This window comes from Grammomys surdaster, unplaced genomic scaffold, assembly GCF_004785775.1.
Source record: "Grammomys surdaster isolate TR1022 unplaced genomic scaffold, NIH_TR_1.0 125612, whole genome shotgun sequence".
In the NCBI taxonomy this organism is placed as follows: domain Eukaryota; kingdom Metazoa; phylum Chordata; class Mammalia; order Rodentia; family Muridae; genus Grammomys; species Grammomys surdaster.
In genome coordinates this window covers 124,811-139,008 of record NW_021620455.1, presented here as the reverse complement: position 1 = coordinate 139,008, position 14,198 = coordinate 124,811, and the positions used below count along the sequence as shown (strand labels likewise).

The 14,198-nt window shown below is 45.5% G+C and overlaps 1 protein-coding gene across 1 annotated transcript in view; it reads left to right on the top strand.

The window, feature by feature from the left end:
* The window catches only part of Tcerg1l (transcription elongation regulator 1 like), a 186,997-nt gene that overhangs the window by 115,090 nt on the left and 57,709 nt on the right, over positions 1–14,198 (top strand). The window contains exons 5-6 of the mRNA XM_028787188.1: positions 2,576–2,670; positions 6,409–6,497. Coding sequence (XP_028643021.1) covers positions 2,576–2,670; positions 6,409–6,497 — 184 coding nt within the window. The remainder of the gene's footprint in view (positions 1–2,575; positions 2,671–6,408; positions 6,498–14,198) is intronic.

Genomic DNA, 14,198 nt, shown 5'->3' with positions numbered 1-14,198 from the left:
TGTGTGTGTGTGTGTGTGTGTGTTTGTGTGTGTATGTTTGTGTGAATAGAATAAATATATAAATACAACCTGCTGAACCTCCATTAGTGCTCATCACATGTCTATGTCTTTAGGGCTGACCTCTTGGCATTGGATAACCAAATAGGGAACTTAGCTCTGGGAAGACCTATTCTCCCTCTCTCAGTAGTGATTAAAAGCCTGTAGATCCTCATATAGATGTATGTGAGGCCCCATATGCCTAGCCAACTACCTGTGGCTGCTAAGGCCATGGAGAACCGACTAGTTCCACTTTCCAAAACTCCCTCCCACTCTTCTTCCCTCCCTCTCCCCTCCTTCCCTCCCTCCCTCCCTCCCTCCTTCCCTCTCTCCCTCTCTCCCTCCCTGCCTCTTTCTTTCAGACAGGGTGTTATGGAGCCCAGGGTCCTGTGTCTGCTAAGGCCACGGAGAACCGACTAGTTCCACTTTCCAAACCTCCCTCCCTCCCTCCCTTCCTCCCTCCCTCCCTCCTTCCCTCCCTCCTTTCCTCTCTCCCTCCCTATTTTGTCAGTACTGGAGAGCCAGCTCCAGGCCTCACACATGCTGGGCAAGAGTTCTTCTACTGAGTCCCATCCTTCTACCTTCCTATCCAGTCTTGAAATGGATAGGTAGATGGTTTGGCTAGGCCTAGGGAAGTGTCTTGGTTGAGGCTGTGGCCCCCGTTGTGCTGGAGCTGTGTCTGGTTAGCATGTCTGGCTTCTGTGTGAAACTGCGGGTATGGATGGAAGCTCAGTCCTGCACATATAATGACAGGAGGGAACCTTGACACCACATTGCATGCTTGGCTTGCTTGCCTACAGCTTGAGCTAATGGTGGGTGCTCCTTCAGATGCAAGTACCAGTCCTCAGTCCTCTGGATAAAATGCCAGCCAGGACTTCCGCAGAGTGACAGTGGTTGACAAGGGGCCTTGTCACAGCCTTTAGGGTACAGATACTCAGTGAACATGATGGTAACTTCAAGTCCAGAGTGAGAATCTGATCTGCATGGCCTCAACCACCAGCCAGTACTGAATGGGTGGCAGAGGGAATTGACAGTGGGCATGGTGTTGTCAGTGTACAAGATATTCACAGTAGTAGATCAAGAAAGGTTTCAGGTAAAAGGTGCCAAGATGATTCCCCATCTTTTGCCCTGCCTGCCTCATCCTCCAGGCTTACACGTTTTCCCAGAGGAAGCCATTCCCAGGTGACTACTTTTGATGTGTGTGTTTGCACAGGTGTGCACATATGTGCATATTTATGTGGCACACACATGCACACGCATATGGATGCATACACACGCACACACATACAGAGAGAGAGAGAGAGAGAGAGAGAGAGAGAGAGAGAGATATTTCTGCCATCTCCTACCTTCTCTGTGGCCTTCCTAGCAGAGATTGATGTCAAGAACTCTGGATCCATCTTGGGAAGCAGAAAAGTCCTAGTGTCATGTCTTTCAAACCAAGGGAAGCCTGCGCTTGCTTCTCTGGTGCTTTTGCTTTCTGTTGGGCTGGTGTGTGGTTAGATGGTTTATTTTCCCTTTCTAGCTTTGATTTTAAAATATTTATCAGTCTATCTTCTTTTACTGAAAGCATTCATTTTGGTTTCAAGGCATTGAATAGATATTTTGGAAAAGAAATTTTAAACTTGATTTTCATTTGGGGCTTGCAAGATCTTGTCTTTTCCCCTATCACTTTGCTCATGTGATTCTTGTTCAAATGTCATGCATTCCAGACCTTGCCCATTTGATGGTGAGGAAGGGATAGTTAGAGATATGGTCACCTTGGAATCCTCTCAATACCTGGCAGGAATGGCCCATGGTGGTCATGATGACCATCAGCTATCAAAGGTTTATTGAGGCTAGCTCTGTAGCCCACATTGTTCTGTGTCCATTCTGGAGAAGGCCTGGGTCTTATACCTCCCCAACCCAAGTACTCTGATCACACAGCATTATGAAAGGTGATTTAAACTGTGCTGAGCACAGGCCCAAGTGAAGTTGGATGATATGGAGGAAGCTCCCAACTTCCCGGGCATAGGAAGCACGGGGAAAGCAATCACAGCCCAATTTGCACATGGATCTGGGAACATACATGATGGTGGCTAACTATTTTCTGGTAGTATTCTTACCACCTCTCCTCATGCGCTGACTCACTAGCAGGACTGTTCCAGTCCTGAGTGGTTTTTGTTGGGGACACTCGCTTTGTATTCGTTCTTCCTGGGATTCTCCATCTATAAGATTATGGGAGACAGAGTAGGACCAGCCAGCCTCTTCAAGAATAGGCTGAAATTAGGCCTGGAGGGAGTCATATACACAGATGCTATGGGTGGTCTTTGGCTGGGTCAGGAGAGAGCCCAGGTAAGAGACTCATGTCTTTTAAGGCTCAGTATTGGAGTAACGTTGTCATTAGACTATGAGAAGCCAAGACTACAGAGTCTATCTCTGTTCTCTTCAATGTTGGGAATCAATTTGGATTTTCAAAGCCATATTTTGTCTTTGTTTAATTTTCCAAGTCATGACAGACATGACAAATGAAGTAGTAATGGCTATTATTTTGGTCCCACAGATAAAAGCAAAGAGCACAGCCGTGCTTCCCATCCCCCTGCCCTGATGCTACGTGCCCCAGAGAGGAAGAGCCTGGTGAGAGACAGAGAGGATAAGGTGAGTGTCATAGAGACACAGTCCCCAGGTGTGAAAGATCTGGGATGGGACACTTCCACATGTGTTTCTCATAAGAGGTTTATAAAATGGCTTTGCCAGTCTGCCCTGCACTACAGCTGAACCCAGGCTGGCAACTTCATACCCTAAGGGAAAGCAAATCCCAGACAAGGTCTGGCTGAGCACCGTGACCTAGTAGAGCTTATGGGTGGTGGGATCCTGTGGGAAGGAGCTTGGCCTCCAGCTCAGTTCACACTGTATCTGTTTTCATAATGAAGAGAAAGCAAGCATGAGTCAGGCTTCTGCAGACATGTAGTTCAAAGTTAGGCGCTTACTGTTAAAGAAATCCCAAAGACCTGGCAATTTTTCTTTTAAATGTTCTACTTTAAGGCTGCTCTAAAGAGTGCTAAAGCACATTTGTCAAATGGCCTTTTAAGACCGGCCCTGCCTCTAAATATGCTGGGATTCCCCTATGTCACTAAACTTGAGAATAACAAATCACAGTGTACCTGCCCTCACCAGAGTCCTGGAGCCTCTGTGTCTCTGTGTCTACCTTTCTACATATTCTTACTTTGCTCATGTGTTCCTACCTCATGCCCACTGGGAGTGCCCTGCTCTTCCTGGCCCATGCTCCCCAGTTACCCTCATCCCAGGACTCAGTCACCTGGAAGCTTACCTCTCCTTATCCACCCCTAGTAGTATCTGTATTGGATGGTGAACATCAGTCACAATTGCGTGTTGGTGCAGATTAAAATTTGCCCCAGGGGATGAGTTTTCCAGGAGAGATTAGCACATCTCTGCCAGAATTACATATTAATTACACAGCTAGCCTCGCTGGTGCCATCCGTAAATACTGACTTGATTACTGGCTTCTGCCAGTCTGATTCACTTTTATTACTTCCTTGTCAAGCAGGAGTTTTACACCGTGATTAGCCATTTTTATCACCAACAGGAAATCATAACCAGCGTGTGCCTCATGAAGAAGATCTTGGTAATTAGCTGGAGAGAATCCTAGCAGTGCCAAATTTAGAAGTTGGTACCATCACAAATTACACTCTACCATATTTACTTGAATAATTTGGTACTTGGAAGCTGTGTGTTGTGTTCTATTGTTCAATTAACTTCCAAATGAAAACCCCCTCCAGTTTCCCTAATTGGATTAGCAATATAAACCCTGGTCTTATTTTTATGTGTGTGATATATTATGTGTGTGTGTGTGTGTAAATATATATTTTTTTTCTTAATAATCCCCGTTAAGCTAATTATTCATCCTGACCGTTTTTCTCACAGGAAGCCAAAATATCCTCTACTTCCAGAATTTTTTTTTAAATTCCATAAAAGTTCTGTTTTTATAGTTATGAATTTAAAGCATGACTATATAAATTAAAAACGATTTATTAAATGCAGATATCAACCACAAAGAGCAGAGGCTATGAGAGATCCCAGAAAGATATGAGATGCACATGGACAGGTGCATCATGGGTACAATGCTCCAGTCGCCGTCTTCTCTGATTTATTTAAACATGAAAACAGTGTAGATAATTTTATGGCCATCTGCTCCCTGTTAGGAGGGACTACCTGGCCCTTTTGATAACACAGAGCAGCTTTGTTGCTTATCAAAGATTTTACCAAAGAACTACACTCAGCAGATTTACCTCTTTTTGAAATAAAAATATTTTAAAGATATTATGTTCTGTGTGGGGATATATACACATGAATGTGAGTGCCCAGGAAGGCCAGAAAGGATGTTGGATTCCCTGGAGCTGAAGTTACAGGTAGTTGCAAGCTGGCTACAGTGAGCAAAGGTCACTGCAAGAAAAGTATATGTTCTTAACTTCTGAGCCTGTGCTCCAGTTCCTCTTTATTCCTCTTGGCCAATGGTTCTTGACCTGTGGGTCATGACCCCTTCGGGGGTCAAATATCAGATATCCTGCATATCAGATATTTACCTTACAATTTAAAATGCTAGCAAAGTTATAGTTATGAAGTAGCAATGAAATAATATTATGGTTGGGGGTTGCCACAGCATTAAGAACTGTATTAAAGGACCACAGCATTAGGAAGATTGAGGACCACTGCTGTTGGCTCTTATTGTAACTAAAGGTCCTTAGAAATTTGTGCCTAGGGTATTCATAAATCAGTGCATTCCTGTCTCCATGTCCAGGAGAGTGACAAGGAAAACAAGCTGTGGCTGCCGCACTGTCCTGAACTTTGGTCACTGGTGCCAGGCATTGGTGCCAGTCCTGCCTCTCCCACACTGTCCTCTTGTTGGAGGTCTTTGCCACTGAGATGAGTGCTAACTTCACATAGATTTGCTTGGGCACATGGTCAGTCATTGTTTCCCATACATGACTTAAAGTTCACTGGCATTATCACTGGTAAACTCAGGTTGTAAAATGTCAAGATGATATTCAATTTGTAGTGCTCAGTTCAGAACAAGTTGTCATTTGAAACAATCTACTTGCCCTTCAACCTCGCCTGAATTTCTAGATAGAAAGAGACGCCATCATCTTTGTTGTGGTCTGAGTTTTGAGATTGAAGCCATGCAAACTTCTGGGGGTGTGGGAGTGGTTTTAAAAGGTCGCTATCCTTAGAATTTATGCTTTCCGAATTCCTTTCTTTCCTAGAACCATGGCAAAATTGTAATACTGGTTGTTTACTTTTGAAGAATCTCCCCTCTTGATGTTGCTTTTCCATGGTGGGAATTAGGCCTCAGCCCATTGTTGACCTAAGAATACATGGCTGTCTTAAGTAGGACAGCTAAGTATGACAGCCTGATCTTGGCTGTCAGTCCCTATTGAACTTGTCATCATCTAGAGTTTTTAATTTCCAATAAGACTTGCCTCTTCTGCCCCAGTTCCATCTGAGAACACAGAGAAAGACACGTTTGCTGCTGTTTTGAACTGGAGAGAATAAATCTTTTTTTTTCTAGGAGATACAAACATCAAACAGCTCTTATTTTCTAAATGGGGACCAAGAAAGTGACACTTTTCAAACCTAGCTGAGCACCAGAATCACATATACCTTGAACAATGACCCCTTGAGTACTGTCTGGGCAACCTGATCCAGAGAGGTGGACAATACTCCAGCCTTCAGAGTGTCCAAACCTGTTTAGGACTCTGTTCTACCTTAAGGATGGCAGCGTGAACCATATGTGGTGGCAGAAACTGGGAAGGCTAGTTAGTACTCAAGAGGCTTAGAGACGGTTGAGTCTAGCCCAGACTATATACTGAGTTCCAGACCAGCTTGGGGGGCTTGTTACTTCCCCTGTCATAATGAATCCAAATGTGTCAGCCCTGGTTGTGTCTAAGATACCTTGCCACATAGAGGTTTTCTGTCACTGTACATAGGGATTTCATGGCACAGCATGTGACTCTAGCCCATTAATCCTGGATATGAGCCCAGTGATATTTTTCTACCCTTTCCTGCACCCCATAACTACAGCACTCTCATGACTCCCCTTTGTCTCTGGATCTGAGAGTAGACAAATAGGGAACCTAGAGGCTGCCTCTTGAGGATCGCCCTACCTATGTGTGTAGTGTAGGCCATTGTCAAGTTAAGCCTTCTTATGATTGCTCAATCTAAGAGCCTCTTCTCTGGGATGTTTTACTCTGGAGTCATTGCAAGAGATAGCTGAGTCTGCTGGGGACTTGGTTACTTTCCACTTTTTTTACTGGAACTGGGACAGTGTTCAGAATGAAAACAATTACAATCATCTCTCATCTTTTCTTTCATTTAAAGGAGCCTCCACCCATATTGGTTAGAGGGGAGGATACTGCAGCTAAAGGCAATAAACCGGTGGCCTCCACACCTGTGCCTGGATCCCCCTGGTAAGATACCCCTAAAGTCAAGAACAATAAAACACAGCTTCATGTTGTCCCAGAGTCTGCTTAATGTCATCAGAGAGAAAGTGCACGCCTCCTTAGATGCATTATGCTTAAAAAACACAATCTGCACCCCAGGGCAGGTATAATTCTCCACTTTTGTCACATCTATAGAAAGGAAAATGGCATTTAAATGATGAGTTCCTGGGTCCTGGTGTATTTGTATGTATTAAAACAGCAACGCTGTTGCATATAGATCAGCGAGAGTCAGCCGCTTGAGGTAAATGTAGCATGCCATGAGCTGCTAAGGATTTTCTACCCTCTCCTGTGAGAAGGAGCATTGGGAAGTAACTGTTAATTAAAGTCGTGTCTTGTTCTCTCCGGCTGCCATGAGGGGATTCCTGATCTCTGAGTATGCCTTACTCCAAAGCACCTTCCACGAGGGAGTCACAGTCTTTGGTTTTTAAAAGTGCCCTTTTCTAATGGAGTAATTTGGAACCAGGATAAAAAGGTTATTATAGTAAAAATTAGTTTTAAAACCTGACAATTGGAGTGCAATATACAGCTGGGAGGAAATGCTCAACCCAACCAAGAGAAATAGCAATGATGGCATTAGGGTAACGTGTCCTCCAGGAACAGCAATGGGGGTATCAGGGTAATGTGCCCTCTGAGAGCCGTAATGGGGGTATCAAAGTAATGTCCTCTCTGGGAGCTGGAATGAGGGTATCAGGGTAGTGTGTCCTCTGGGAACTGGAATGGGGGTATCAGGGTAATGTGCCCTCTGGAAGCTGCAATGAAGCCATCAGGATGCAACTCTAAGCTTTAAGTATAGCAATGCTATGTCTGAAAGAGTGATTTACTCATTGTCTCAGGGCCTTGCATTTGGGCTTATTGACCCCGTGGCCATGTGCTGGCTATCTCTCCTACTTAGAGAAAGAGTGTCCCTTGTCTCTATGCAGGGTAATATGTCCATATTGTAGCATTAGCGACCTCATGTTCCCCACCTTCAGCTCGACTCTGGACACTGCTGCCCCAAGCCCATGGCCCCCAGTGCTTTGAGAGTCTCTTGTTCAATTCTGACTCTAGATACTGGACTCAGTTGACATCACACCTCTGGACTAAAGGCTTAGTCCCAGGAGATTACTTCATAAAGATGCTAGCCTGCAGGCAGCCTCAGCAGGCTTCCCACACTCTGTATAGCTGACTATAAAGACAGGGCCTCCCACTGCTTCCCCTTGATTTTGGTGATGATTCTTTAGAGTGACTCACAGGACTCAGAAAAGTGCTTAACTGTGATTAGCTACGATTGCAGCTTTATTATAAAAGATATAACTCAGGAACTATGAGATGGAAGAGAAACACGAGGCCCTGGGGTTGGGGCATGGCTTAGTGCTTCTATGACTTCTTTGGGTATCTGGCAACTGAACATATTTTCATATCCAGAAGATTCCCAGCTTCTTGTCTCATTTCAATGGCAGGGTCTCTGTGGAAACATATTTGGATATATCTTTGGCCGAGTAATTTAAATCAGTCCTACCTCCCTAGGAGGTTATGGTAGAACTGCAAGCACTTATAATAAGATATCATGATCTATGGAGACAAGTCCCCATCCTGAACATACTAGTAAGAAATAAGGTATGGTCAGAGGGGCAAAGCATTCAGTAGGTTCCAGGAATCTCAGCAGACTCCTGTGCTGGGCTCAGAGTGGGCAGGAATCTGTGTGTAGAAGCATCTACTGATCATACCTCATGCCACATCGCTTCCATGGAGCTTCCCTCGGGAGAATCTACCTGTAGATGGGACCTTGAACACTAGGCCTTAATGGAAAATGGGCCTGGCTGATGGACAGCAAGGCTCATAGGTTATACCTTTCCCATTCCCTGTGTGAGGACCTTGGCTTCCCAATTGTTAAGTCAGAATGTAAGCCTTCTTGGCTTGAGTATCAGGAGTCCCTTTAGCATCACATGAACGTGATATAAATGAATCATATTCTTACTACAGGAGGTGTTTGGGAATCACAGAATGAAGACTTGGTCCCTGTGGAATGAAACATTCTCTCCCAGGAAAAGGACCAGAGGACATTATTGTAGGCTTCTGAGAGTGGAGCCAAGTTCATGATTCTTCTAGAAGATGGAATGGATGAGTGGTTTTCTGGGGTGACTAGGATCAGTGCTGTGAGCCTAAGCTATATCTGCAGCTGGAGAGGGTTCAGACCTGAGGGAGGGACAGAACCACAGAGGCCCCACTGAGTATACAAAATCCATGATGTCCTGTTGTCTCAGGATGGTGGAGAGCTACTCCTGGCCTTCTCCTCTTTGATTGGCAAACTGCTGGTAGCAGGGACCCACAGCAGAGCCTGTCTGGGCAGGCTCCATATCATAGGAGAAGTACTAAATCCCTACACACAGATAGAAGGGCTCCATTCCATGAACCAATCAGAATTGAGCCTCCTCACTGGGACCTGTGCAGTATTACAGGAGGTGAAGAGGGTGATACTGCCTCTCTTGCATCTTTTGGTTTGTGTGTTTCTAAGTTCAGCTCTGCTTAAGCTACAGTTCCTTGCCATGTATAGTGGTCCTTTAGCTAAGCATGTGTGTGTTGGAAGATCTCACCATACCTGTGAAGGGATTCATAATTGCTCTGACAAGTAGAGGGACCAGGATTCTCCAGAATAACAGCTTCTGGTTCTCCATCTGCTAATGTGGTTGAGAGGAACTTTGTAGGCACCAGGAATGACAACAGCCTTATTATGCCTGGTATCACATGTATGGATCTTAGAGGCCAGACTCTTCCTGACAGCACCGTCTGCTCAAGGATGGAGCTTCTCCACCTGGAGAGCCATGGCTGTCTTCCCCAGAAACAGAGTTCCTCCACATGTGGAACTGTGACCATCTGTTTCAGGGATGGAGCTTCTCCATAGGAAGAGCCTTGACAGCCCATCTTCATCATCTCAAGCCACTGTTGCCATCACAATGACAGTGAGTCCTCTGGGGTTCACCAGTGTCTGGTTGTCCCTGGACACCCCGGTACTCTGGGAATCCCTGGAGGTCCAGAAGCAATAATACATTTCCTTCTGTTCCCATGTACCGTCTGTAGCAGTGGTATAAGGGCACCCTCACCTCAGAAAGTAGTGGCCACCTTCAACTAACTTCTAACTAACTGCTAAAGGAACTCCATTCAAGTCAGAGTATGGAAGCTCCTTGGTGGACATTGCCAAGGCCAGGGCAAGAGCAGCCTGGGGAGTGGGGATGCTCCATCACTGGCTTCTGTAGGTGTGAATGCACATCGCTGCCCAAACCCAGGGAGCTCAGGGAGCTCTGTCTCAGCAAAGGAGGCTTAGATCATAGTCAGACTGACAGCATTTCCTGGAAGTAATGCTCATCTGGATGTGGGCAGGCCATGGCTTTCTGTTAGACCCTGAAGGCACTGGCCCTTCAGTGCTCTAAGGCCCAGAAGTTTCTGTGCCCAATGGTAAAGTGGGACAAAGGACAAGGTTCTGCGCCTGGGGTCAGGGCACAGCAGAGTCTCTGGAAGGAGACACTTTAGCAGAAGAACAGAAACCTTAGAACAAAACTCCCCTGAGGACCCATGCCTAGGGAAGTTTTCATACAGGCAGAGCTAACATGGCTGCAAGAGGCATCACCAACAGCTTCAGAGCTGCCTGGGAAACTGGAACCAGAGTAATCAGGACGTTGAAAAGTACAAGCCAACCTGTTGATTTTTTTTATTCTGTCTGCATACTTTAGCAAACCAACTGAGAAACATGTTTGTTAGGATTTTCAGTAAAAAAGACTTCGAGTCTCATGCACACAGGTGTAGGAAGCCCTTGAGCAAAGACTGAAGGTTAAAACCATGCACTGTTTCTTGTTTGTGTCCACCCTGTGTAATACACTTGGTAGACTGCTTAGGTTGAAGAAATAGCTTTAAAAGCATGAGAGGGAAAAGAGAGGCCCCTGTCTGCCCACAGGAACTCTGTATGCTGAAGAGCTAAGTAAGCCCAGAGTGAGCTGGAACATCCCAAGGCATCCCTAACCATGGAGGATCATCTTCTGAAGTCTAGTTACTGAGATGGCCAGACAGATGGTCTCTTCATACACATCAGTGTAACCTTAGCAGCACAAAGTCAATGCCAGAATAAGAGGGGATCTAGAGTTCTCCACTTTTTCCTTTCAGGGTGGGTACCAGTTTAACCATTAAAGGTGTTTCCAGGTTCCAGAATAATATCTTTCGCCAATTCTTTATTACAAAAGGACACAGAGCTTAGCTCTGTTGGGTGGTTTGAAAAGACCCAGAATCCAGACACAGTTTCTAAGACATTGAGGAGGGAAGTGTGTGTATCAGCTTCCACACAAAATGAGGCCTTCCCCATGAGGAGGGTGAACATGCACCTCTGAAACTTTTCCCTGTTGCATTGAAATGCTTTTCTTGCAGTTATTGATGACACGGGGACATTTCAAAGGTAATGGCTAAACAAAGTGTAAAATCCATGAGGCTTTGGCTCAAAGGGCAATAAATGTCAGCATCAATGATTAATTAGCATCTGAGAGTCATTTTAGAGATTATGGATTTATAAATAATTAGCTATTTCATGAAATTTAAACGGTGTGCACTGAATGTTTCACATCAGTTCACTTTTCTAAGAAAGTCCAGATTGATGCAGTTCAAGCTTGGTCAGTAACTTACCAACAAAGTTCTCTGTGAGTGCTGCGGAAAGAGAAAGATGTGTCCTGTCAAGGAGTCAGGGGACAAGGTGCTATCACAGGCACCACCTCCTATAAAAGCCAGTTCTCTCATATTTCTTTCTGGTCCTAAGATGCAGATTCAGTTTAAGTCCTTGCCCAAATGAACATGGTGTTGCCATGAGTCTGGTGCCTCTTGTCCCACTGAGAGACCAATAGTGGGCAGGCCATGTTGGTTAAGAGACATGTTTGGGTAGAACCTCTACAGATGGGGCTCCTAAAGTGAGTCTTCAAACAGCCAGGTGGAAGTAGCCATCCTGGGTACATTCTCTGTCCCTGGTTTTGTGTTAAGAGCATGGCTTTTATCCTGACTTAAAATATTTGATATTTTAAAATTATCATAACTATCAATTAATTATATACAGCTTTTCAAAAAAAAAGAATCTCTGGATGTGTAGCGCTGCAAGTGTTGCGTTTATTTGACTTTAAAAGAATCTGCATAAAAGCATGTTCTTGGATGAAGTTGGCAGAACCGCTTCAGAGAGAGAGGAGTAGTTCCCCAGGCGTGACGAATATGGATGTTTGACTGGAGAGAGGTGATTAGGAATCACAGTTATTAAGGGAGAAGCGGGCTGGGCCACATCAGTGCAGTGTCAATTTCAGATGTGACATGTCATCACGCTTGCTCAGCTTCAAGCAAGCATCACTCTTCTTTGAGTACATACTGCTGAAAGGAAACCAAATGTCACTTTGTCCCCTTTGCATAATTGAGCCTTTTATTATGTCAGAGAAGGGACAGGTAAGGTGTAACTGCTGGAAAGGGGAGCTGAGTGCTGAATTAAATGTCAAAGTGCTTAGTTATGGCAGATGGAGGAGAAGGCAGGAGGAAGCTACCACTTAGACCCAGGCTGAAGAGGCCTCCAGAGGAGGTTGCATCCTGGGTGAGTGAGGGGAGGAGTGAGTAGCTTCAAGTTCTGAGTGTTTTGTTGTTGTTGTTTTTTTAATCAGTCTCCATGAAGGTATACTTGAGTTCTGAAACAGTACTAAGCCAGAAGGATCTACTGTGGCTCCTCAGCTGTGATTTTGACTGTCTTAGACTGGGTAAAGAGGTCAAAGGTCAGGGTAGCTGTTAAAAAATAAATACAAGTCCCTGTAGTTTGTGAAAAGCTGGAACTCTGGTAGACAAGACAAGGGCAAAGGAGGATGGTTTTATGCCCTTACATAATACATCCTTTAGACAGCCTAGGCCCCTGCCAGGTTGGTTTACCTGGTTTCTTAGAGAGGGAGGACTTGAACCCATGTCCTGAAAGGCTGGATGCAGAGTGGCAGGAAACTAACAGGCTGGTCTGCTGCTGCTGATTGGCCACTCCCAGAATGAGGAAGTACGAGTCTATGAAACAGCTAAAGACAGCTAGCAGCAACATTGTCAAAGGCATGCAAAGAGGCATAAAGGACCAGCCCTGGGTACGCAGTGTAGGAGCCCAGATTGGACACACCTTGAGGAGCCATTCCTGTAGCCTCTCTGAGTGCCACAGTGAGAGGACACATGAACAACAGGCAGGATTGTCAGCACTTCCATAGCCCCCTCTCCCTGCCCCTGCCTGCTCTCACCTCAGAAAGTAAGAAGCAGAGACAATAACACATGGAGAGGGCCGAGGCATTGCCTTCAGGACCTGGGCCTCAATTCAATGTTATACCTCTCCAGATCCTTGAGAATCTTCCCTCTGGCATGCCTCAGCATGGGGGGATGTGACAGTCATGTTATAAAGCTTTGCACATTCTCCAGCACTGTGCTGCTGACACATGAGTGTCATTCTCTTTATCCCTATCCTGAGTGTCAGAGTGTCAGATACAATGTTTCTCCTCCTTATGAACTCTGAAAAATATGGGGGTTCCGGAGGCATGTCCAAAATAGTTGGGTTGAGAAGCATGTTTCTCTCACCTTGGTGATTAGACTCCACAAGGCTCATGGTCCTCCCATTCTCCTGCAACTGGACCACAGAGAATCCAAAGCCCTGTCCAGGTCAGTCCCTTGTAGAAGCAAAGCCCTAGAGAGTAAGGGGGACAGGGGAGCTATTTGTCCATTGATGGTGTACCAGATACAATGAGCTTTATCAGCAGAAAAGATACCTTGCCCTGGACAGAGCATGCAGAGCTGAGTCGGTAGAGCAAGAAGCCACAGGTATGTTTGTCCTGGGTTCATGGAGGCAGCAGGCCAGACTTGATTTCCCACTCCAGTGGGCTAAATGGTCATAGTTCTCCCACACCTCAGGACTTGCTGTTCAAAGTGCGACTTTATGACTAAAAACCCTTTTCTTGAACAAATCAACCACCACCAGATCTCTACACTTGGGGCTTCTCACTGTGGGGATCCTGAATCAGACTTAAATAACTCCAGTGCACTAATTACATCCGCAGGGATCTAGGGACATTTTGAGAGAAGAGAGATATGGCTGCCATCCAGGAATTATGTGGCATGATTAGAGAAGGGGAGCTATCCATGTACTTAAAATGGGCATAAAATGAAATATAAAATTAATTTTGCATGTCATAGCCAGCTCCGTCTAGTTGAAACCAACCGGAACAAGTGGATGGGCAGATTTCCTCTTGGGAACCCCATCTATTTACCTGTCGCTGGCTCTACAGTTCAATTCCACACGCGTCCCCTGGGCACAGAAACGGGCTCTTCGCAGTCTGGATATAAATGTGTACTGTGTTAATTGTCACCACCCCCACCAGACACTAATGCTCCATTAAGGCTCTAATTAGCCCCATCCTTCCCTGGCTTTAGAAGTTCGGTGGTGGCAGGGTAGGGAGCAGGAGATATTTCCTCTACCTTGAGAGGCACTGGAGAACCAGCTCTTCCTAAGGTGGGATGCACTTGTGTGCCTTTATACTTGAGCAGTACGTGCTACAGCCACTGCCTCCCCACGGAACTCTGAATGTGCGACGAAGATTTATCTTTGTGAAAATGAGGCCTAGGGAACTTAAATGTGTGTGTGTGTGTGTGTGTGTGTGTGTGTGTATA